Source organism: Rhineura floridana, chromosome 2, assembly GCF_030035675.1.
Source record: "Rhineura floridana isolate rRhiFlo1 chromosome 2, rRhiFlo1.hap2, whole genome shotgun sequence".
NCBI classification, from domain to species: Eukaryota; Metazoa; Chordata; class Lepidosauria; order Squamata; family Rhineuridae; genus Rhineura; species Rhineura floridana.
Window position 1 is genome coordinate 125,846,934 of NC_084481.1, and position 25,924 is coordinate 125,872,857.

At 41.0% G+C, this 25,924-nt stretch overlaps 1 protein-coding gene across 6 annotated transcripts in view; it reads right to left on the reverse strand.

Annotated features, from left to right (window-relative positions):
* BTBD10 (BTB domain containing 10) overlaps nt 1-13,899 on the reverse strand; it is a 42,808-nt gene extending 28,909 nt beyond the window's left edge. Inside the window, exons 1-2 of one of the 6 annotated variants that reach the window (XM_061610471.1) lie at nt 13,517-13,672; nt 1,725-1,849 (exon numbers count right to left, since the gene is read on the reverse strand). In XM_061610471.1, the coding sequence (XP_061466455.1) occupies nt 1,725-1,825 (101 nt within the window). In that variant the 5' untranslated portion in view covers nt 1,826-1,849; nt 13,517-13,672. Of the gene's footprint in view, nt 1-1,724; nt 1,855-13,166; nt 13,360-13,516; nt 13,673-13,736 lie in introns of those variants that run through there. The other 5 variants (XM_061610470.1, XM_061610472.1, XM_061610469.1 and 2 more) reach the window with 5 other exon arrangements.
* Nucleotides 13,900-25,924: the final 12,025 nt, after the last annotated feature.

Genomic DNA, 25,924 nt, shown 5'->3' on the forward strand with positions numbered 1-25,924 from the left:
AAACATTCTGTATAGATTCTAAAGCAATTCTCCAATATTTAGGTTGTATAACAGTTTCTAATTTCCTATTCCACAACCCTAAGTTCCTCAACATCTACTTGACAAAGATCCAATAAGTATTTATAACAGTCATGGATTTTGCTTTCTGAGAAAGACAATAATTTCCTCCAACAATTTAGGAGATACCAAAGGAGACTGTCCATAAATATACACCAGCAAGTACTGTAATCAGCTGATAAGTTCAGATGGAGATATTTTGTTGTTTTCAACACTGCAGCTTAAATATCACTTAGCAGTGAATGCTGAATGGCAATATCTTCACTTCCTGGATAGCATTAACCATGGTGCAAAATTACATACGTAGGTGCTAACCCAAATTTAAATTTTAAACAAAGGTTAGAAGTTGATTTGCAAACCGTGGTTCAAGTTAACCATGGTTACTGGCAGTGCAGATGCGATCATACTAAACAGGGAAGAGAGGGTGCAGTCTATCGATGATTGCAATACAATTATACTTGCTGAACATCTTTGATTTCTTTAAAATATATCAGTACTGAGGGTTTTTTAATCAACCTTTCATATTCCTTGGGCTCAGGGTAACAACATTTTTACAATGCCAATACAAACTAAGAAAACAAGCTATCCTAGATGTATCCTAATCTAGTGAAAGCTTGCTTAAATCAAGCTGTACATCACTTCTGGAAAATACCCAGGGTGAGGACTGAGTGGATTTTTCTAGAAAAAGCAAATTTCCAACTTGGAGGCCTGCCTCCAAGAATACGCCTGTGCACCATTTTATTCTTACCTGACTCATAGAAGCTCTATCTAAAGGCCACTTCCAGTTAGGGCAATCTAGATAGCATATAAACAAAGTGGCTTCTAAGATATATTGAGCACAACCTTTTAACAGACTTAAACTAACAGCATACTTTTAGTGCTAAAGTAGCAAAGTTACAGTGCTCAGACAAGCAGGGCACCATAAATTGTATTCCCAGACACTGATACCTATTGTCAGGAACATTCTATACCTTTTTTCCTTCTCTGCAATGGATATTGTCAAACCAAGAGAAGCAGAGAGGATCATTTTGAACTACACTGAATGTATATTCTTGGTCTAAACACACTGCATGTAAAGATGGTAGATGTTAATTTGCTTAACATCTTTTATAAAAACAAGCTATCAAGTGCCTTCACATATGTGTATAGCATAGTAAGAGTCAAGCTATACTTAAAGAGAATTTTGTGGATAAACAAGGTTGTCAAATAGTCAAGTGGTGCTGACAGGTTAAAAGTGACTCAGATTATTCATTTGTCTATATACATAGCCTATCTAGGAAAATATATTATACCCATATAGATTTTTATAATTTAGACCTAGTGAGATATCTGTTCTATCTGACATCTTTCTATCAATCCAGGTAGATTTTATTTATTTCTTTTATTACATTTGTATACCGCTCCATAGCCAAAGTTTATTTTTGTTTTTTAGTCTTCTTTGCTTTATATAACATAATCAAGTGCCGGTCAACTGAATTTTGTGCATTCTCAAATGGCTAAAGCTGACGAATGCGAGTACAGATTAACATTGCAGATATCAAAAACAGTACACTGATTTTAGATTGTGTTTATCATCCATTACTGAGATCATACACTTTTCAATACAGTTTTTCAGAAGTGATTTGGATAAAAGTTTGGAGAGGCTATATAGCATATGTGCCACCTACCTTGAATGCTTACACAGTTTACGGGGTCTACTACGCAATTTTCGATCACAATTCTCTGGATCACTGGAGTTACTGTCATAAGGATGAGGCCGTCCTGCCATTCCACGCCAAGCTTCCTCACACTACTGCTCTGAAAAGCACACAGCCAGCACTCATAACCAACATTAAAAGAGCAGCGTTGACCTTTAAAAATGCCACTGAGAATTAATAAGCAAAATTAGAAGCTCTTCGCGAATTACTTCCATGTGCGTGTGAACACACACAAAAATGTCAGCATGAGGATTTTTTTAAAAAAAAGAATCTGGCAATGGTGGAGAGGCATTTTCATTGCTGGAAGTTAGTTGTAATTGTATAAATGAATGTTTGCCAACAGGGAACATTGATAGAAGCCTCTTAAATTACCTTTTATTAGTACACAGGAAAATGCGTAACTGCACATATACCAACAGTTTAAGAAAGAAAGTCTAGGTTCTTAATTCATGACTTACAGGAGTATCTGTCTTTGACAGATAGTAAATGTGGTCTCACTTCTTTGTAGCCTCCCACTTTGGCTTATGCTGTACCACTGGAATTTTTTCACCATGTCCTTTGAATAGCTGATACCTCCCCACCCACCACAAACTGCTTGAAATTATGCTTTGCCATGAAACATAAGTTCACTCTCTGAAAAAAGTCTATAACCCACTTGAGTTCATGGAACAAGGGTCAGGGTTCTTTGAATCCTGGCCAATAATTAGTATAATAGTGCTTGAGAATTCAGAGCATCAACAGCCTAGATATCTTCAACAGCCTAGATTTCCATATGGAGGGAGATAATGCCCCAATTCAGACATGCTTAGTTTAAACGTGTTTATCAAAAAGCCAAGATCATAAACCATGGTTTACACTAATCAAAGTTTGCCCTTTCTGAACATAGGATATAGATAAATAGGAATCAAATGCTTCTGATCTTCACAAGGCTGAACCAGAGGAGAGGGAAAACTCAAGAGGCCTATTCACAGAATGCTAAACCACGGTCTAGCATTACATCCAAACTGGGCCAACAACACAAGGAAGACTTTCAAATAAAAATCCCTTTCTATATTTTCAAGTGGTACAGATTTTTCTAATGGTTCAAATTAGCTCAGACATTTAGAAACTGGAATATTTTCCACCTCCATCTATGAAATCTAGCAAAACAGTTGAAAATAAGTTATAAATTTCAGATTCTGAGCACTTCTACATTTTGGAATTGATTTCTTCCAGCAGCTAGCAGCTAACTTGAGCAATCTAGCTTAGCAATATTAATATTTTAAAATGGTAAGCCTACACAACTATATAATATATAAGCACTTGGCATGATATAAATATAAACAACTGAAAATATTTGGATATCATGTCTTGTTTATAAAGACAGAATTTCGCAGTATTACAAGAATTAATAATCTTCAGGTCAGTCATTCTGCTAATAAATACATCCAGCAACCATGATAAAATCAAAACCCAAATTGTGCTGAACAAAAGCACATGACATTATAATGCATATTTGGACAAATATATTATGTTTCAGCATAATCCTAGAGTCCAACCTATTAAAATAGTCATCTGCTGGCACAAGTGAACAGGGATTGGATGAGAAACGATGTTTTCTAGATAGTGAATCATGGCAACTATTAAAAAACCAAATTAAGTATATGACAGTTCAATGGCAAACCAGACATTACTAAATTCACCAACAATCTGCCTCCTTGGTCTATAACAGAATATATACAGAACTTCCATCTCTGTCACCAGAAAACCACTCTGTCCTGGAGCTGGCTTGTAGAGCCTGCACCTGGTGTCGGGCCGAGGAGACAGGAAACTAGGGTTGCTGCTGGTGTACCGTTCACCCTGCTGCCCTGTAGCTTCTCTGATTGAGCTGGTGGAGGTTGTCTGTGTTGGAGGAGCCCAGAAGGATAGTGCTGGGTGATTTCAATGTCCATACTGAGGCTGCCTCTAGTGTTCCGGCTCGGGGCTTCATGGCCTCCATGATGACCATGGGGCTGTCTCAAGTTGTCATTGGCCCGACACATAGGGAAGGGCACACCCTTGACTTGGTTTTTGCTCCAGATGAAGGAAGGCGTGGTCTGCAGATAGGGGAGGTGGATGTCACCCCATTGTCATGGTCACCACTTCCTGCTGAAGTTTAGACTTATGGCTCTGATCCTTCCCTGCAGGGGGGGTGGACAGATTAAGAAGGTCCTCCCCCAGAGACTAACAGAATCAACAGGATTCCTGAATACCCTGGGGGAGTTCCCAGTAGATAGAGCAGGTGACTCTGGTGAAGCTCTTGTCACACTGTGGAACAACAAGGCGCATCAGGCTCTTGACATGGTTGCACCCAAGAGCCCTCTCCGGCATTGTGGAGCCCGGTTTGCACCTTGATACACCAGTGAGCTAAGGGCAATGAAACAGGCTAGACGATGGCTAGAGCACAAGTGGCGAAAGATGTGCTGTCAGGCTGATCGGGCACGAGTAAAACATTATAACTGTGCCTACTGTGTGGCAGTGAGGGCGACAAAGAAGGCCCACTTCTCTGCCTCCATTGCATCCTCAAGTAGCCGTCCAGTGGAGCTTTTCCATATTGTCAGGGGTCTGTTGACATCAACTCAAGGAAATGGAGTTTTACACCCTTCAGAGGCCCACTGTGAAGGCACTTTGAGGGTAAAGTTGCTTGCCCACTGTGAAGGCACTTTGAGGGTAAAGCTGCTTGCCTCCATAGCAGTCTTGATGCCCTATCCACATCTACTGTAGTCCCCAATGAAGTGTCCAGTGCAACGTCTGCTGCAACTTCATGGGAATGGTTTCAGTTGATGCAGCCTGATGACGTGGACAAGGTGCTTGCAATGATGCGGCCAGCAACGTGTCCTCTCGACCCTTGCCCTTCTTGGCTTATTAAAGCTTGCTGAGGAGGTTTGACCGAGTGGATCCAGGGTGTGCTCAACACATCATTGCGTGAGGGAGTGGTTCCAGCCACCTTGAAAGAGGAGGTGATCTGACCACTCCTGAAAAAGCCCACCCTGGACCCATTGGTTTATGACAACTACCAACCAGTCGCAAATACCCTCTTTTTAGGGAAGGTGATTGAGAGGGTTATGGTTCAGCAATTTCAAGTACTCTTAGATGAAACAGATTATCTTGACCCATCCCAGTCTGGGTTTAGGCCTAGTTATGGGACTGAATCAGCCTTGGTTGCCCTGATGGATGACGTTTATCAGGAGAAGAACAGGGGGAGTGTGACCCTGTTATTCTTACTTGATCTCTCAGTGGCTTTTGATACCATTGATCATGGTATCCTTCTGGGCCAGCTTGGTGAGATGGGTATTGGGGGCACTGTTTTACAGTGGTTCTGATCCTATCTCCAAGGTCTTCTCAGAGAATAGCATTGGGTGACTGTGTTTCGGGCCCCTGGTAGTTGTGCTGTAGGGTGCCACAGGATACCATCTTGTCCCCCATGCTGTTTAACATCTATATGAAGCCCTTGGGAGCAGTCATCAAGAGATTTGGGGCAAGGTGTCAGCAGTATGCTGACAATACCCAGCTCTGTTTCTCCATAATATCTGAATCGGGAGAGGCCATGCATGCCCTTGACCGCTGCCTGGACTCAGTGATAGGGATGAGGGCCAATAAACTGAGTCTGAATCCTAGCAAGACAGAGGCACTGTGGATTAGTGGTTCCCAAGTTCGGATGATTGATCAGTTGCCTGCTTTGGATGGGGTCGTACTTCCTCTGAAGGAGCAGGTTCATAGTCCGGGGGTGCTCCTGGATGCATCATTGTCACTGGAGGCCCAGGTGACCACAGTGGCTAGGACAGAGCTTGGAAAGTTACTTTTTAAAACTACAACTCCCATCAGCCCCAGCCAGCACGGCCACTGGATTGGGCTGGTGGGAGTTGTAGTTCAAAAAAAGTAACTTTTCCAAGCTCTGGGCTAGGAGTGCCTTTTAGCAGCTTTGCTAAAAGAAAGCTGTGGCCGTTTCTGGACCAGGATAGCCTGACCACCACTGTTGTCCACGCACTGGTAACCTTCAGGCTGGATTACTGTAATGTGCTCTATGTGGGGCTGCCCTTGAGGTTGGTCTGGAAGCTGCAGCTGGTGCAAAATGCGGCAGCGAGACTGCTCACTGGGGCAGGGTATCGCCAACATGTCACCCCACTGCTGAAAGAATTGCACTGGTTACCCATTTGCTACCAGGTGAAGTTCAAGGTTCTAGTTTTGGTGTATAAAGCCCTACACAGCTTGGGACCAGGTTACCTGACAGACCATCTTATCCCTTATATACCCAGTCGATCACTATGCTCTGCAGGTGAGGGCCTCCTGCAAATACCATCTTATCAGGAGGCCCATTCTGCACAACCTAGGAAATGGACCTTCAGTGTGGTGGCACCTACCCTGTGGAATTCCCTCCCCTTAAATATTAGACAGGCGCCATCTCTGTTATCTTTTCGGAGCCTATTCAACAAGCCTTTTAAGTTGAGACCTATTCCAGTCTGCATCTGTGTTGGAATTGCTTTTTAATATGTTTTTAAACTTTCTTTTTTAAAATGTTTGTAATCTTAGAAGAAGTTATGATAGCTTTTTTTAGGTAATGTTTTTGAAGATGTTTTGTTTTAATGTATTTTAAAGTTTGTTTTTATGATGTTTTAATGTTTTTAGTGCTTTTGTTTGCCGCCCTGGGCTCCTGCTGGGAGGAAGGGTGGGATATAATAATAACAATAACAACAACAACAACAATATACACAAGAGGCTCAGACAAATGCAAAATCATACAGTAGGGGTGAGGGTGGGAAGCAAAACTACAGGGAGGAAAACCTGAACAAAAATAGGAAATCATCCATTCACTTTCAGTGCTATGGCTGAAGATGATGGTAGGTTAAAAAAAAGGGGATTAAATATCTCTTGTGCAGCTGTGACAGGAGGGAAACCTGTGACAAGAGGGCATCCTGTAAGATTTGGGGAGACAGTCAGTGACCAATCAAAAATTATTATCTGCACAGCTGACCACCTATCATTTGACCATGCTGAAATATTCTGTGAAATCAATAATCCACTTGTGTAAGTATGCTCGCCTTTATAATTTCATCATGGGCTTATCTGATAGCAATGTCTGCCCTGGGAGAGACCAGGTCACACTACACATATATGCTTTATTAGTAAAGCAGTCTCTCCAAAATCCTCCCCGCCATCACATACCTACCACCACCAACACCATGCTCCACACCCTACTGACCACATGCTCTAATTGAAGACATCTCTGAACAGGAATAGAGTTCAGAAGGAAGCATGAAGCACGGTTCAAGTGAATAGTCAGGACAACTAGCAAGCCCATTGCATTTGTCATAGGAAAGGAGGCCTTCTGTCCAGCATGTTGCATAGACTGTTTGTAATTATCATAGTTACTTCGGTTCTTTGTTACTGATAAATTAATGTTCTGATCATTAGTTTTAAATACTTGAATAGTATTTGACCATTCAACTGACCAAAGACTGTCCTTTTGTTGTTATTTTCACTAGTTAAATGTCACTTTCTACACTCTGTCTTCTAGCTTAAGCAGCACATACTAAAGCTGCTCTGGGAGGAGGAATTAATCTCTGAGCACAAAAATATTCAGATATCCAAATGGACCGAGGCCAGGCTCATGCTTTTGGACATATGAACCTATTAATCCACAAAGCCATCTGAATCAAAAACCAGGGCTGGTTTCTGGTTTGTTTGAACTAACCATTGTCTAAACGAGGGCTGGGGAAACTTTAACTCTCTAAATATTTGACTCTGTCATTGGTTCCAGACAGCATGGCTGATGGTCAAGGATGATGGGAGCTGGAGTCCAACGATATCTACAGGGCTAAATGTTCCCATCCCTGGTCTAAATTAACCAGTTTCTTGGCTTTGGACATAATGGGGAACTGTGGATACTTTAAAAGCAGAAGTGAAAGTTTCCAATCTTGCACTCATTTTTAGTCACAATTCCAGGCCAGTGGCTCACCAGTCTCACCAATGAAGCTACGTAAAATGTTGGATTTATATACGAAGTGCAAACGCTATTTCTAGCTAACTGTAAGGCTGTATTAAGAATCAGAAATACATAGCTCTAATTCCTACTATTGTCATGAAATTGCAAAAGGAATGTGGTCTGAATATACTTATAAAGCTTCTCTCTGCCATCATAATCTATGATGGTTGAGGAGAAATTTCATTACACAGATTTTATTAAAATATTAATTATTCTAATGTGCGTGTATAATATATACAACACAATAATGATCTCAATAAATGTTAAACATAAGAAGAGAGACAGTATGAATCACCATTAGAAGTGGAAGCTGTGAAATGGAAAGACCCCAGTTCAAATCTCAGCCTGAATTCCCGAAGTGGCCTTTAACAAGTTTCTATTCTCACAATCTCAGCTCCATGTCTGCAATATGAGAACACCACTCACTGATCTTACAGTATTGTAACAGCTATTTGAGTGCGTGAAGTGCTTTGAAAAATCAAGCGAGTGACAAGTTATATGTTTCATCTAACCTATCCACCATGTACATATCAACCTCCAGTATTAGACTGAAAATCAGTGTTACATTTTTGTTCAAATAAACGCAATAAATAGACTGCCCACTGTAATTAGATATGTGATAATGTGACGAACACATGTGCAAGCTTTAGGCAGAAGGCTTTACAGTTGCTTTAGGCAGAAGGCTTTACAGTTGTGGCTCAAAGAGCACTATATATTTCATCATGAATACTACTGATCAGATTACAGACATAGCTTCACCTTATCAGAGTTATCAGATGAAAACCCAAATACTTGCAAATGTTAGAGCCTTTAGAAATGTAATACTCTAGGTACATGAAAAGTAAATGTTCTGCCATTAACTATTAACTTCTGTTTTCAGAGCATTTCAAGTAAGCCTGTTATTTCCTTTACCTCCAGGCTACTGAAACAGTTTGCTCTTGTTCTCTCAACTTTGACCCACTTTGCTAATTGTGTGGAACCGTACAGATAAGCAATTTTAGCCTTACTAGCGTATTGTTTAAAACTGGCCTCTTTATCTTCCCAATTCCCTCTACAGTCTGGTTTTTCTCCACTGCATTCCACTTAAATTGGATTTGCTAATATTCAGACTCAAATGTAAAGATGTATCACTGAATATTAAAGTCAGGATCATTCAGACCATGGTATTCCCGATCTCTATGTATGGATGTGAAAGTTGGACAGTGAAAAAAGCGGATAAGAGAAAAATCAACTCATTTGAAATGTGGTGCTGGAGGAGAGCTTTGTGGATACCATGGACTGTGAAAAAGACAAATAGTTGATGTCAGAACAAATTAAACCAGAACTATCACTAGAAGCTAAAATGATGAAACTGAGGTTATCATACTTTGGACACATCATGAGAAGACATGATTCACTAGAAAAGACAATAATGCTGGGGGAAACGGAAGGGAGTAGAAAAAGAGGAAGACCAAACAAGAGATAAATTGATTCCATAAAGAAAGCCACAGACCTGAACTTACAAGATCTGAACAGGGTGGTTCATGACAGGTGCTACTGGAGGTCGCTGATTCATAGGGTCGCCATAAGTCGTAATCGACTTGAAGGCACATAACAACAACAATATTCAGACAATCTTCTCATTGCCTGGGAGAAGGGTCTCTGTCCTTGTTCTTCTCAACCTCTCTGCTGCTTTTGATACAGTTGACAATCCCCCTGGTAGACTCCCTCTCCATGCCTCAGATCACTGGCATAGCTTTTTCACTGGAGGAAGCTTCTTCTCTATCTTCTCCTTCTGTGCTTGGTTTCTTATTGATACGACATACACCCTTGGCTTTATCTTCCCTAAAGAATTTAAATTGTCCCTAAGGAACCTATAGTGTCTTTTATCTTTTATTTCTTTTTTATTATGAAAATCTGTAAAGTATGTCATCGTAAACATGAATAGCACTACTGTGTAAATGAATATACTGTATGTAACTATGTTACACACTAACCCCCAAACTCTGGGTCCTTTGTAACAGACTACTGTACAGGACAACACTTGGAAGATAATGAACATTTATTTACTCTCCTCTCCTGCCCCTTTCCTTCTTATCTTCTGTCTCCCTCTTATTTCTCCCTACTATCATCACCCTCCCTCCCACCCCACATTACTAAAAAGAACTGGTGGATCCAGATAAACACCTCTGATGCAGTACGCTTCTCTACATCTAACCCACTGCTTTCATACAAAATGACTGGCCCTTTATGACATAGTTTAACATATGATATATTATGTCAAGAAACTTGCTCTGGAGAGCTAGTATCAATTAGCACTTTTAATTTGCTCTCCTGAGGTGCAAAGGGAACCAGTCACTTAGTAGGGCTGATGGGAAGGAGAGAGGGGTAATTGTTTTTGGTATCTTAAAGTAATGGGGGGATTACGCTAGAATTAAGGCACTTTAACTTCATGTTGAAGTTTTAAGAAATATCTTATTTTATGTTCTACCTATCAAACCCAAAAAGTAGTATTTCACAATTTAAGTCATTGTCTGATGTTCTACATTAGAAGTACCTATTTAGACTTTCACAAAGTACAAACTTTAACAGCTGGTTTTCTATTTTAACAGAAGTTTTAATTAAGTTTAATAGCATGACATTCCTTTTAAGAGAGCCTTGATGATTCATCTGTGTTCTGAAACATTTAGTGGTTTAATGGAAACTGAGCTGTGAAAATGATGCTGTTGAATGTTATATTTAGGTATTTGTTGAGGTTGTGTATTATTTTTGTACTGGTTTTTAATAACGTTGATTTATCTGATTTCTATAGTACCCCTTCCTCTCAAACATGCTGTGGAGCATCCTTCCAGCAGAGATTTGGCAGGCATCCTCACTTTTGACTTTCAGGCATCTTTTAAAGACTTTTTTATGTTGACAGGCTTATGCAGTTGTTTAAAATTTTCTGGAGTAGCCAGTACTTTTTATGATTGTTCTGTACTGCTTTTAAGAGTTTTTAATGTTGTTGCACATTGCCCTAATGGCTTGTGAGAGAGCAGTGTATAAATACTTTTATAAATAATAAATAAACAGGAGCCCAGAGCAATGTACAGTATAATTAAAACTCCATTATAAAACATTCCATAATAATAAAGAGCTAAACATAATACCATTCTTAAGACTACAATAACATGTTCATAACTGTCAGGTCCCTGAGACACTCAATTTCCAAAGGTCTTTTATTTATGTTATGAAATAGATATTTTAAGTGTTTTAAAAACATTTATATTGCATTTTGTAAGCCATTTTATGAAGAATTTCCTTGAAAAGCAGATTATAAATAGGCCAAATAAATATTTAATAAATGGCAAGCATTTCTGAAGAGTCTGAGCAGCCAAAATATGCCATATTGCATATTACCAATTATTACTAACTATTCAGGGCAGCATTTTGTTACATTTAGATAAGAATAGTTATAAACACTTTGCCTTCATTCCCAGTACCTCTAAAAATAATGTGCTACTCATATTTAAATAATTACGATGCTCTCATAAATATGCACCTGTTTCTGTCTACCAAAGCCAAAATACTGTTCTACATTACTATGAAGGACTGGAAGTAGCGTTATTGAGGGAATTTAACTAAGCACTATGAAAGAGCATCTCCCAAACTAAGGCAGAAGAAATAAAAACAAATGATCTGAGCATGCTGGTTGAGTAATTGCAAATATTTTGTGAAAACAATGCAAGCCTTTACAGGAAAATAATGAAGTCATAGGTTTTGAGAAAGTAAACCAGATTAAAAAAATAAAAGCCTGTTGTGTAAAATTCCAAGATCGTAAGTGCTAAATGTTTTACAATAAAACATACTGCAGAAGATACATGGGTGTCTCAGTATCAGATTTAAACAGGCATTAGCCTTTCTTTAAAATCACTAGACGAGAAGCACAATTTTGCTGTATTAAGGGTGACAGCGAATATTATTCCTACTCAGTGCAGACCCACTGAAATCAATGAACTTAAGTCCCTTGATTTCAACGGGTCTACTAAGCCCACTGATTTCAATGGGACTACTCTTAAGTATGACTAATGTGGAATATCATCCATAATCTTCTAAAGCTGTATAATTCAGAGATTATTCTGAAGAGTTTTCTATTTATTTTTCAAAACAGTACAACCTAAACACAATTGTAACTATTAACTACTTAAATATTCAAGCAAATCCAGTAATGATTCAAAACTGTTTTGATATATTACAGGACAATAAGAAGAGCACACTAGCATTTCATGTGTCTTAAGAATTTATGGTTTAAAAGTTTTACAACTGTAAAAATAAAATGATTGAAAAAATGGTGCATTTACCCACATTAAGCCAAACCATGGCTTAGCATAAATGGGTAGGCTCCCTGAAACCAAACTGTAATGGCTTTACTCCTTTTTGGTCCTTTTTTGTTTTTGTTAGAAAATATATTTTTCAGAATCTTGAAATACAAAACAAAGATAGTGGCACCAACAGAGTTACAAGAAAGACCCAAGGATCAAAAAATACTGGATATACCAGAACAAATTATGACAGAGATACGAAGATACAAGAACTACCAGACCTTATTACATTCTCCTTTACTACTGGCCAACCTTGAAAGCTACAAATGACACTGTCAGTGATTCACGGCACAAGCATCATAGCTCATCTTCCCAAGTAAACATCTGAAAGACTTAAAACATTTACACACCAAAGTCGGAATAAACCACAGATGGAGCACTACAGCTCCTCAGACTTCAAAAGCGAGGACTACCATATTGCCCAACCAGTGATAAGGAAAAGTATTATAGCAACCTTTCCCATAAAACTACACTTTGTTTAAAATTCTGAAACAGCAAACTTTTGACTAAACACTACTACTTATATTGTTAATACTCTTTTTCAAAACATCTCCATCTCACTATCCCAAGCCCAGGGTTTCACCAATATGCCCCTCCCCCTTTCTAAAACGACAAGATGTGGCAAAGAAGCGGCGAGAGCGAGTTACTCATGATTAGACATTTCTGTATGAGCAGCCACACACAACAAGCCCTTCGATGCTAACTGTGGTTACTAGATGTGCAATGGTAACCGGAAGTAAGTCATCATAAAGGTACCGTAAATGCTCTCAAACAGAAGATCCCATCACCCACACCTTCATACTTGCTTTCTGCTGTCCTTCACCGCAACTATTTGAACCCTTGCGATTCATACCAACTTTAAATACATATATATATTTCCCTCCTAAAATATATCTTTTCCCATTTGTCAAACGATACAGATATACGTGTTCTATATGCAAATACAGTGCGCGCGTGTATTTATATGCGTATACGCAAACCCATATAACACACACGACATCCACCATCATACATATACTCGGCTTCCCAACAACCATACCCCGCCGTACCTTCTTGTTTTATAAACCTTACTTGCAATTCTCTCCACTAATACGGACTACCAGCGTCCATCTGCGGACAGAGGGTCACCAGCCGCTTCGAATCTCCTGCGCCTTTCCGAACCTTCACCGCCTCTCAGCCTTGCTTATGTGGGCAAAACCAACAGGCAGCGGCGGCCGTGATCGTCACTCTCTCTCCTTCCAACCCTCAAGCAAGCAAGACGCCCCTCTGCCTTCCGACCAACAGCAGCCCGCCGCTTCCTTCAGTCTTTCTAGCAACACCCCGTTTCCCTCCGTCTTTCCAACAGCCCGACGCTTTCTCTTATTCCTCTTGCCGCTCCCACGCCATCCCGGGAAAGCATAACGGGCCACCCCGTTTCTCACCTGGTGCACCCCCACGTCGGGGTTCCGGCCACCTCGCACCTCACTTCCCCGCCACTGCCTGTACCGGTTACTGCAACTTCTAGGCCCGGTCAACCGTCTGCTCCTGCTCTCGCGAGAGACGGACAAAGGAGTGTGGGTAGGTGGGAAAGCTCGCGATACATCAGCTGCCAAAGCAGCTAGGTGGAGAGAACGAGAAGGGGTGTGAGCTAAGTCGGGTTACCTCATGAACGCTGACGGTTGCGCGACTCTCAAGAACGCCCAGTTCGTCTGAACGGGGCGGGAGGCAGACGGCGGTTTACTGTCGAGCGGCGAAGACTTCTTTCTTCCTCCTGCCGCGTTCAAATCACGCCTAGAATGTGGCGGCTGCAGCGACATCCCAGTTCCTCGTTCTCTCCTCACGCGCCTCCTATCTGCTGGCCAGTAACATCAACGTCTCTTCCCGCCCCGCTTTTACCGTGTACGCAAGTAAAAGGGTCCCGAAGAGCCCACTGGACATCGGAGAAGGAGGGAGCGTTATGACTGTGCATCCTTCATTTACACATACACGCACGTTTATTTGCCATACAGTATATGGTGTAAGGTCACTGAGTTGCTCGTCTCATACAAGTCCCTAACAGCTTATACCTGAGCTGGGGGATCTGTGGCCCTCCAGATGTCACGGTTTATTCTAGGCTTTGTTTTCCAGCTCCAGAAGCAGCCAGCGCACTGCCTGTCCCCAAACTAGTCAAGTAATTAGTCTTATGATATATATTGTTGAAAATGAAATGGACTGCCTTCAAGTCGATCCCGACTTATGACGACCCTATGAATAGGGTTTTCATGGTAAGCGGTATTCAGAGGGGGTTTACCATTGCCTTCCTCTGAGGCTGAGAGGCAGTGACTGGCCCAGGTCACCCAGTGAGCTTCATGGCTATGTGGGGATTCGAACCCTGGTCTCCCAGGTCGTCGTCCAGCACCTTAACCACTGCACCACACTGGCTCTCTGATATATTGTTAGCAAGGGTTTTTATACTGTTAGCATGGGTTTTTTTGTGTGTGACAGTATTCACCAGTAGAGTACCTGTGCCTCTTTTTTGCTGCCCATGCCAGCCATTTTGTGCTGGCACCCACATTACTTTGATCAAGGTATGAGTACGTACCAGCACCTTATTTTTTTGCCAAAAAAGTACTGTCTAGTAGTATCGTGTAGTGGTTAAGGTGTTGGATTACGACCTGGGAGATCAGGGTTCGAATCCCCACACAGCCATGAAGCTAACTGGGTGACCTTGGGCCAGTCACTGCCTCTCAGCCTCAGAGGAAGGCAGTGGTAACCCCCCTCTGAATACCTCTTACCATGAAAACCCTATTCATAGGGTCACCATAAGTCGGAATCGACTTGAAGGCAGTCCATTTCCATTTCATTAGTATATGGTTATGAAGATTCGAAAAGAACCAGTATTTATCTTCATTTCTGCTTTCTTTTTATCTTTTTTATATATTTCTTAGAAACTACCTAGCTCTAATAAATCTGATATGCTCAACTGCATAACAACTTAGTTCACACTGCACACAATTTTTGACGCTGCACAAAATATGTCTAGCTGCTTGTTAGAATAAATCTTGCCAGATGTTGTTGGACTCCGACTTCCATCAGTCCCAGTCAGCATGGGGAAGGGTCAGGGCTGATGGGAGCTGTAGCCCAGCAACATCTGGAGACCCACAGCCTTTATACATAGTTACTCACTACCTAGTTCTCCACATCAAAATCAGTATATCCACCACTCCTACTTTTGCAATTATTTTTTAAAGTCTGATTTATAGCCCAGTCAGGCCCTTAGCCAGCCTAAAAAATTTTTGGGCAGAACAGAAAAAACTAGGGGGGTAGAAAAATTTCTGTAATAAATTTAATTAATTTGTGGGAAAATGGGAGGGGGAGCAAAAACTTAGGGGGCAAGGCACCTAGCACACACACACCCGACTACACATCTCAGTACAGTTCAGTCCTTACTTGGAATTAAGTTGCACTGAGTTCAAGGGGTTTTACTCCCAAAGAAGAATGACAGGACTGCAGACCATACATTTGGGAAGGGCATATGCTCAGTGGTAGAACAAATGCAATGCATGCAAAAGCACCCAGATTCAATCCCTGTCAACTCCAGGTCCAGGTAGGGCTGGGAATGTCCCCTATCTGAAACCCTCAAGAGCTGCTGCCAGTCACTGTTGACAGTACTGAGCTAGATGGAACAAAGGTCAGACTCGCAATAAAGCAGCTCCCCATGTTCATTCATCTACTCAGAAATAAGTCCAAGGTAAGAGTATGTAGGTCATGGTACTTTTAGCCTATTTTACTCCAAAGGCGTGGGACAAACGACAACATACATACAAAATTCTACAATGGTCTATGTAGAAAGCAGCTACAAAAACACTAAAATATTCACTAATAAGCAAAAAAACCTTACAGTTTAAGAATGTACCTATAGCCAACAGATATTTCTATCAAACTTTAAAAAGCAGGGAAATTGGGCAGCTATAGTGAATTCTCCAGGGGAGCAGGAGACCTGACCTCTCTGAAATACTGTACTGCCCTACAAATTTGTCAAAATGCAAACACAATTTCGGTTGGACTTTCACAGTCCAATCCACTTCCTGTACAGCTTGGAAGAATTTGGTAGCATGTGCCTCTGAGCATATGGTGAGTGGTGGCAACACCTGCCATCTCCAAAGATGGAGAATTAAATTTTTGTATGTATGTTGGTGGTGTTCTGAGTTTGCTTCTTTCCTGTGTTACTACTGTTTCTACAGATAATCTCATCTAGAAAATTTTATTTCTCTCATCCTAGAAATCTGTGTCAATTTTATTTTTATTAATTTCAAAGCCTTTTTATTGGTCAATGTCATATGATGGAGAAGACAGCCTTTTGTGTTTCAAAGTGGAGGTTATGCTCTATTTCTATTTTGGGTGCATTAACAGTTGAATCTGCAGTTTGTTGTAAAATCAGATTGATTACAATATGTTGCTACTTAAGCAATGACTCTAGCTGTTGGAAAAAACAAACTTGGCCTGCCCGAGATGCAGGTGTTCAGCCTGCTATGCTTAAATCAATCCACTTAAGGAAAGGTGAGCATGGTCAATTATAAACATAAAGCACACCTAGCATTTTGCTAGAATATATTTCACCTCCCACTGTTTTTCTTGTGCAAACTAAGACACTCCTCATGTCCATTGGAAACTATTCTGCAGAATAGTCAGTGCCGTTATTTTACAATTGTTTTTTCTAGCTTTTTTTTTAGTGTTGCAAAGTGTTGCTGTACTTCACATATTCACAGAAACAAAAGCAAAAGAAAGTGATTTACTATAGGAAACCACTAAAATTGCAAAGTAAATCAAACATATTTAAAGTGACTATCTGAACTATATCAACTGTTTTAATATTGTTGCTTCCTCCTGCTAAAACAAGATCAGCAGAGCACATGTCTTGTTTCTGTTATTTGGGCTGATTGTGTAGTTTCTCCCTCACAGTTATAGTACCCACCACCCTTAATGTAACCCATGCTTCAGTTATTGTTTCCAGTATTGTTAAAAAAATGATAAATACTGTACAGCATGCCTGTGCTCGCTGGCATTGGGTGCGGCTATTACCCTCCCCCTCTCTTTCTAGAACCAGCTATAGGAGCATGCTCAGTAAAGTAACCTTCAGGGTGGGCTGGCTTCTCTGAGAAGATTCTAGCAGACCAGCCCAACTCAAGAAGAAGGAGCTGCTCCAGAAGGGATGGGAAGGCCAGCAAGCAGGCCTGCTTTGATTGTTTTTAGGTATGTGTTGGGATCAAATTATTAATTAGGGGTAAAAGATGATTTGTGGGAATGGTTAAATATTGTTTTAGTGGGATTTACTATTAAAGTCATAATTGTGTGATATTCTAGAATATGCATTTCCCTATATTTAAAGATATAGTTATTGTTAAGTATATGCTTGAATTATGAGAAGATTAGAGGAGACCAGCCCAACTCAAGAAGAAGGAGCTGCTCCAGAGGGGATGGGAAGGCCAGCAAATTCTGTGTTACTGTATTCATAGGCCTGCTTTGATTGTTTTTAGGAGCCAAGCAGCAACGAGAGAAGATTTTGTCTCCTGCACAAGGAACTAGCAGCAAAGCAAAAGGACTGTGAACTCATTGTTCTGTTTTGGGGTTATTTTCTTTATATCCTGTTGATTGTTGGAAAAGAGAAATTGTAACTACTTGTTGAGCCTCAGCTAAACCAGAATGGACAGGGAAGGGGGAGGCATGAGTTTCAGGCGCCTCCACTGCCAGAGGAAGCAGAGTTGGGAATTGTTGAGTCTGGATAGGACCTTGCGGGAGGGGGTCAGCCTGCACACCAGCCAATTCCCACGGTTACCACACTCTCAGAGGAACAGAGAGCGCCGCCCCCAGCTGATGCAGAAGACTTGTTGGGGGAAGCTCCAGAGACAGTGCCAGCTCCTCCCTTGCCAAGCAGTTCCCAGGCGGATTCCAGTGTGGCACAGCCCCCTGATCTTGAGCCTGTTGCTCAGGAAGAGGTGTCTTCCGATGAGCCGTTGGAAGCACGCCCTCTGTCCCTGCGCTCCCGCCGCCGCGACAGGAATTACGTAGGAGTCAGAGATTACGTTTGAAAACGTTCCCTTCATAACCTTGCCGCTTAAAGTGGGGAGTCGTTGAGTCAACTTCCTTCACATGCTGCAGAGCATGTCTGGAGTGTAGTTAGGAATTCTAGTGAGTTAGCGCAGGGTTTTCTATGAAGCGCAATGCCTTTGATGTATCCATTGCTCTAATAAAACGAGATTTACTTGCACCTACGCTCCAGCCTCGTCCTGCCGGCTCTGAACGGGACACTACTTCACTGCTATGAAGCAATAGCAGCCAGACTAAGAATATTAAGATTATTATTTATTTGTTCTCAGAATATATGAGAACCAATTTTCTTCAATATATATAATTAATTTTCATCCTTGTGGGTTGTCTTTTTTTTTTTTTACTACAACTGTGGAAGGGAATCACACTGTCAGAAAAGACTGAACCCGCCCACTTCTCCTATTTAATGTAGGGATAATTGTGGGTTACATTAACAAACTACAGTTCCCATAATTCTGTGGTGTGATTCCTATGCTTCAAATATGTGTTGAATGTGCTTTAAATGAACGGTGTGGATCTGCCCTAGGTATGATGTACATTCATTAGTGAATTGAAAAGAACAATTATAAAATACTTTTTTAAAATGGGAAGGGTTGTAGCTCAGTGGTAGGGCTTTGCATGCAAAGGTCCAAAATTCAATTTCTAGAAAAGATTATTGCCTGGAATCCTGGAGAGCCAACGCTGGTCCATGTCAGCTAGTTGGCACCAAATGACCTCAGCGGTATAAGGCAGATTCCTTTGTTCTTAAAAATGGAAAGAGACCCAATGGCCACAGTGACTCTAAAATTTATTGATGTATTTTAATTACAACATTTATATACCACTTAATTGTAAAAAAAATCTTAAAGCAGTTTACAGAAAGAACTAAAACAAAGTTATTTTTGGCAAAAACAGTGAAAGACAGGTATTTAAAAATATTCAAAATAATAAAACCAACAATGAGTTAAAAATAGATTAAAAAATACCTTCTACATGCCTGGGTAGGCTTGCTTAAACAAAAATATTTTTAGAAGGTGCCAAAAAGAGTGCAATGAAGCCACTTGCTAATGTCAATAGGCACGGAGTTCCAAAGCTTAGGTGCTGCCACACTAAAGGATCGGTTTCTTACAAGAGCAGAACAAGTACTATGTGGCACCCATAACATGGAAAGCATACCTTGAAGTTGGCCTGGCAGCAAATCAGCAACCAGTACAGATTTCAGAGCAGAGGTATATTATGTGTTAGGGTCTCACTCACGTCAGCAATCGTGCCACAACATTCTGTACTAACTGCAGCCCCTGGGTTGTGCTGCATGGGGATTTCTGTGACCTTGGCTGACTGGCTGCCAGCATGTTTTTAGTTTGGGTTTTTGGTTAGGAATCCTGACTGGTTGTGGGATGCTTAGTTTTCTGCCTTACTCGTAGGAATCTTGTTGTGGTTGGTACAGTAGGGCCCCACTCATACAGCAGGTTATGTTCCAGGCCTCCGCCGAAAAGCAAAAACTGCCGGAAAGTGGGGCCCTACTGTATTGCAGCCACTGCGCTCCAGCTGACCAATCATCTGTAGCGCGGGGAGCTCCAGCTGCCGTGCTCCAGCTGACAGCAATCAGCTGTAGCACTTGAGCTCCCCGCACTACAGCTGATTGCTGTCAGCTGGAGCTTGGCGGCTGGAGCTCCCCACACTACAACTGATCGCCATGCTGGCGCCGCTGTATTAGCAGAACACCAAAAAGCGGGGTGCCGAAAAGCAGTGCCCTACTATATAGTATTGCATTTAAGAAATCATCACTGTCTTTTGTTTTTCTTTTTCTATTTGCATTTCATATACCTTTATGCTCATTCCCTTTCATCCATAGAAGCAACAACAATGGTTCCATGTGGTTTGCTCAACCTTCTTAAACTCACTGATGATGCACCTTTGTTGTTTGTTTCTTGTCCAATAGTGGTAAAAGAGAATTCACATACTGGGCAGCATGGCTGCAATTGTTGTTCCCAAGCTGCTGCCTATGAAGGTAGACCAAATCATGTGTGCTTTCTCTCTGTCAATTATATTCACTGGAAATGGGTTGGCTTATGAAGTGAATTTATAGCAGCCCATAGGGGAAACAGAAAAGAGTAAAGAATCTTCTTACTCATTTCTCAGACCTCTTTCTGAAGTGAAGGGTCAAATCTGTAAAGAAATTTGGATGTTAAAGGGCAGGGCATTCCAGGCAGGGGGTTGCCAACCCTACTTGGATATGGATATCTTTGCAGAAGATTCCTAGTCAAGCTTTACCAACAACACAATCCAAACCATATCTAAATCCTATTGAGTTCTATGGGGCTTAGTCCCTTAGTAAGTGTGTTTAGAATTTCAGCTCTTCGGGGCCATCCATCTTTATTCCTGAGTGCTCCCATCTAACATCTCCACAACACTAGGCTCCTTTCTTCCTACAATGGCCTTCTGGTGACTGGCCTGGCCTGAGGGCACTTAAACCCTTTTTGCCAGAAGTGAGTTGGCTAGATTAAATGTTCCCTACCCAAGCTCCATCTTTTAGCTAAGATTTCTATCTTAATTTCCAATCAGATAAATGTTTTTGTATGAATTGTATGTGCCAAGCAACTGTGGTTGATGCTTATTGTAGCATGGTTAATAACATCACTTGGACCCGCCCTGTGATGTCACTCGGGCCCGCCCCATGACATCACTCGGGCATGCCCGTGATGTTCCTGTATGTTAATGTAAATATGGTAAGTGCAGGTTTATTATAGGAAATATGGTAAGTTGAGTGAGTGAGAAGGGGTACATGGGCTGTATAATGCTGGATGATGATTGGCTGTGTGTTTGAATGGCTGACGGTATAAATGAGAGGATGACAGTTGAGTCGTGTGTGTGGTGGGTTGGTTGAAGGTGGTGGGTGTTGAAGGTTGATGTAGAGAGAAGGTGGCTGTTGAGAGATTGGATTGGGAGTTCTGAGGCATATATTGAGAATTAAGAATATAAGAGAATCATATATGAAACCATACGCTTGTCAACAAAATCTATAAGTAAACTTGTTATTCCTAGTGTTAGCAATAAATATTTTTTTGGTTTACTTAAAGCCTGATTCCTTCGCTGGAGTGTACAGACTGGGGGGGGGGAGGCAGGGTAACCAAGGCTGAAGAAGAAATTGTATCTAATGCTGGCAGCGGTAAAGAAGGAGATATTGTATCAGCATTCCGTACCACAGAGCAACCCAGAGCTGTAAGCTTCATAGGCAAGAGGCTTCAGGGGAGTTGGGAAATACCTAAACACACAGACACAAGGTATCAAAATAGCCAGGAAGAGACTAAGGCACAGTCTAGAGGCTATACTGGATACACAGAGTGTTGGGTAGTGTGGCCTAGCAGGGGGATCTTTTGAGATCTCTGCTAGAGCGGAGAGAGGTAAAAATAAACAAGACGATCCTGACTGCTGGTAGCCATGAGTGAGAGCATCACAGGTGGTGCCAGGGGAAGGACGTCACAATGCCCCCAAAATCTCAGGATTTGGGATGCTTCTGACCTGGCAACCTATGACGTCCTTCCCCGCCTGTGACCACTAGTGATGTCTTACCACTGTCAGGCCCACCTTATGATGTGTAGCCTACCTCTGGCCACCCCCAGTCAGGAACGTCAGGTTTATTTTTACCTTTCACCGCACTAGCACAGATCTCAAAAGATCCCCCTGCTAGGCCTCGCTTCCCAACACACTGTATCCCTTATAACCTTTAGACTGTGCCTTAGTCTCTGCCAGGCTATCTCAATACCTTGTGTCTATGGGTATAGGTAATTCCCAAACCCCCCTGCAGCCTCTTGCACTGAAGCTTACGGCCCTGGGTTTCTCTGTGGTACTGGATATAATATTTTTTCCTCCGCCACTGCCACCATTCGATACAATCACTGTTCAGCCCTGGTTACTCTGCCATCCCCCCTGGATTGTGTATCCCAGCTGAAGAATCAGGCTTTTTGTAAACCAAGAAATATTTATTAAGCATTAGAAATAACAAGATTACTTAAGACTTTGTTGACAAGCGTATGGTTTCATATATTTTCTCATGTACTTTACTTCTTAACAATTGCCTCAGAACTCCTATTTCACTCTCTCAACAGCCACCTTATATTCTTCACCAACATCCACCTCCAAACACCAACACCACCAACCAACATCTACCAAAACACCACCACCGATTCAACTGCCATCCTCTCATTTATACTTCCAGCCATTCAAACGCTCTGCCAATCATCCAGCATTCTACAGCCCATGTACTCCTCCTCCTCACTCCACTTACCATATGTCTTATATTAAACCAGCACTTACCATATTTACATTACAGTCAGGAACATCACACAACCCTACACAGGTGACAAACTGTCCACCAAAAATAATGTGCTAAGAAGCTTCCATACCAGCCGTGATTGCAGATGTGTAATAGGTTATTTTTACTTATCCAATTTTCCTTGCTAAGGAGAAATTCAGATTAAATGGTGGGGGCGTGCGTACTGGCATTTTGATTATGTTGTGTGGACACTATGAAAAACTTGCATGCATGAATAACACTGATTCCACAATAAATTCCCAGCTGAATGCGCCCTGTGAGACCGTTTAAAGATTTCTCCACACTAGCAGCGTTGGCCCATTTCCTGCAGGCCAAAACAGCTTAAAATGTGTCTTTTTACTTTTCTCTGGGGCTCTTACCTTATTTGAAAAGCCTAATCACCTCTCTGATCTGTCTGCAGATAATACCACTATGAGAGCAAGGTCCTTGAAAGATTACATGTATTTTATGAGCTCTAGTAATGACCTCTAATGGCAGGATTGTTAAGACACTTCTGATTTTTACCCTTTATGTTTTGTTTTGATTTATTTTTAAAAGTGGCATTGTTTGGATCAAACTGTCACATTCATCATGAAACCAATTAAAAATGTGGGTAGGTCAATATAAAGTGGGTAGGATGGACACTAGAGACAAACAACCTCTCTATGTTAATCTGTTTTCTTCCAGTTATCTTCAACTACATTCTAGAGATGGAAGGATCTGTCAGTTTTGGTTCTCTTAGTTTCTCATTTTTCCAGTCTTAAATTCATTCTCCATATTTCTGCAGCAATTCGCAATTTTTTAAAAGAAAAATCCTATTAAACATTATTCAGCCTTTAGTGTGAATTTCCTCCAGTGAATACATTTTGTATACATTTTGACTAATGTATACATTTTCAAGCAATTACTCCTAATATAATGCATTTGTGTATGTTAATTTCACTAATATATTCATTTTAATGCACATTTCCCCCTAATACAGTTTTGCAAACATTGTTTGGTTAGAGAACTGCATCGCAACATTTGGATAAGTGTGAATTTGAAGGATGGCTGTGTTTCGGTCTCATATTGTTTGAGAAAATAAGAATTTGATAGATTCCGCTTTAAATGCAAACTGAATCAAATTTCTCCCCTATTCTTACTACATACATAAGAACTTAAGAAGAGCCTGCTGGATCATGCCAAAGGCCCATCCAGACTGGCATCCTGTCCACATAATGGCCAACCAGATGCCCAAGGGAAGCCTGCAAGCAGGACCTGGGAACAAGAGCACTCTCCCTCCTGCAGTTTCTAGTAAGTGACATTCAAAAGCATACTGTCTCCAACTATGGAAGCAGAGCACAGCCACCATGGCTAGTAGCCATTGATAGCCTTATCGTCCATGAATTTGTCTAATCTTTTAAAGCCATCGAAGATGGTGGCCGTCACTGCCTCCTGTGGGAACGAGTTTCATAGCTTTACTATGACCTGTGTGAAGAAGTATTTTCTTTTATCTGTCCCAAATCTTGTAGTATTCAGCTTCATTGGATGTCCACGAGTTGTAGTGAGAGGGAGAAAAGCTTTTCTCTGTCCACTTTCTCCATGTCATGCATAATTTTATACACTTCTCTCATGTCACCTTGATGAGGAATTTTTATTTTCAAACAATAAGCAAAATATATTCTTTTATTTATTATTTATTTATTTATTTGTTAAATTTCTATACCGCCCGATTAGCATAGCTCTCTGGGCGGTGTACAACTTTATAAAGGTATAAAGGTTTATAATATTTTAGTAAGTTTAGTAACCAGCCAGAACCCTTCTTGGAGCTGTCTTCCCTGACTGTGTTGGTTTGTATGGAACAACTAGAACTCTACAAGATCACACTGAACAGACATTTTGAACATCTCTGAACTCTCCAAAATGTAGGAAGGATTGCATTAACTAAAATGCTTAGCTCATTAGCTGGAGTACTCAGCTCATGGCGAAAATGTACTGGGATGTGAAGTTTTAAACATTGCCAAATTGACTAGAACATAATGTAGACTATGCAATGCCTATTGCAATGCCTACGCAAATGCCTATGTAATACTGATGTGTAAACTCCTGATTCGTTAATGCTAATTTCTTTGTCCTGAAGTGTATAAAAACTCCAGGCAAGCAGTACCGTGTTGCAGTTCTCCACTCACTCAGAGGTAGACTGACCAAGCGTACGTTTGTCATCCAATAAAAGCTTACCTTTTTGCTGCAAGCCTGTGTCTTCAATTCCCTCAAAGATCCCCAGTCCAATGAACTACAAAATTCCCCGTCAACCTCTTGCCTTTTCTCTAAGCTAAAAAGCCCCAAATGTTGCAGCCTTTCTTCATAGGGGAGTCACTCCATCCCCTTAATCATTATGGTTGCTCTTTTCTGAACCTTTTTCCAAATCTACAATATCATTTTTGAGGTGAGGCGACCAGAACTGTATACAGTATTCCAAATATGGCTGCATACAGAGTTTTATCTTACTATATATCTCACCATTGTTACAGCCAATGCTTTTTTGGTGACAGTACTCACAGTACTACGAGTGTCAGTGTTATGAAATACCATCATCACTTTGCTGCACATGGTAGACATTTTGCGCTGACACACCCATGGAACTTTTATCAAGGTATGAGAACCGGCATGTTTTTTTTCTTTTTTAAAAAAGAGAGTGCTTTTATGCATTGCAACTTGCAAACAATTATAGATGTGATACTAAGTTAAATGTTTTCCATTATTGTATCTTAGTTTTACTTCACTATGGTATTGCAGTAAACTTAAACAGCTGAGACTGGTCACAAACAGTTGCATATTTGCCATTGGGGCTAGCAGACCACTATTTTAATCTCTGGTAGATGGCCACACATAGAAAAACATGTATTCTACATTTTCTTCTCAGCATTCACCCATGCTAGAGGTGGATCTTGCTCTCTCAGAATTACCTCCTCCCCTAAAAAAAATGTTTTTCTAGTGTTTCCAGGTTAACAGAAATGCATTGTGTTGTTTTGTGTTAAATACAATGGTTTCAATCCGCGCTATACATTTAAAGTGCATTTCCCCCTCCACAAACAATCCTTGGAACTGTAGTTTGTTAAGGGTGCTGGAAACTGAAGCTCTGTGAGGGTTAAGCTACAGTTCCCAGGATTCTTGGGGGTGCTTCAAATGGGTGGTGTGTACACAGTTAACTGATCTTAGTTCCCAAATTATGAAAGTAATGTGTGTATAAATAATGACAAAAAGTCAAACAGTTTATGCTTTTCAGCTACTACTGTCCAAGAGCTTTTGGTCCATTTTATTTGACAATTCATTAGCAAGCTACAGATATAAAGGAATAAAACTGCATTTGTGTAAGATAGACATGAACATACAGCAAAAGAATAAATAGAAAGTGCATTTTAAGGTCTTAGTCCCACAAACATGCCCTATCTCTTCCCAGAACCCTGCTTCCACTGGAATGCCACAGAAT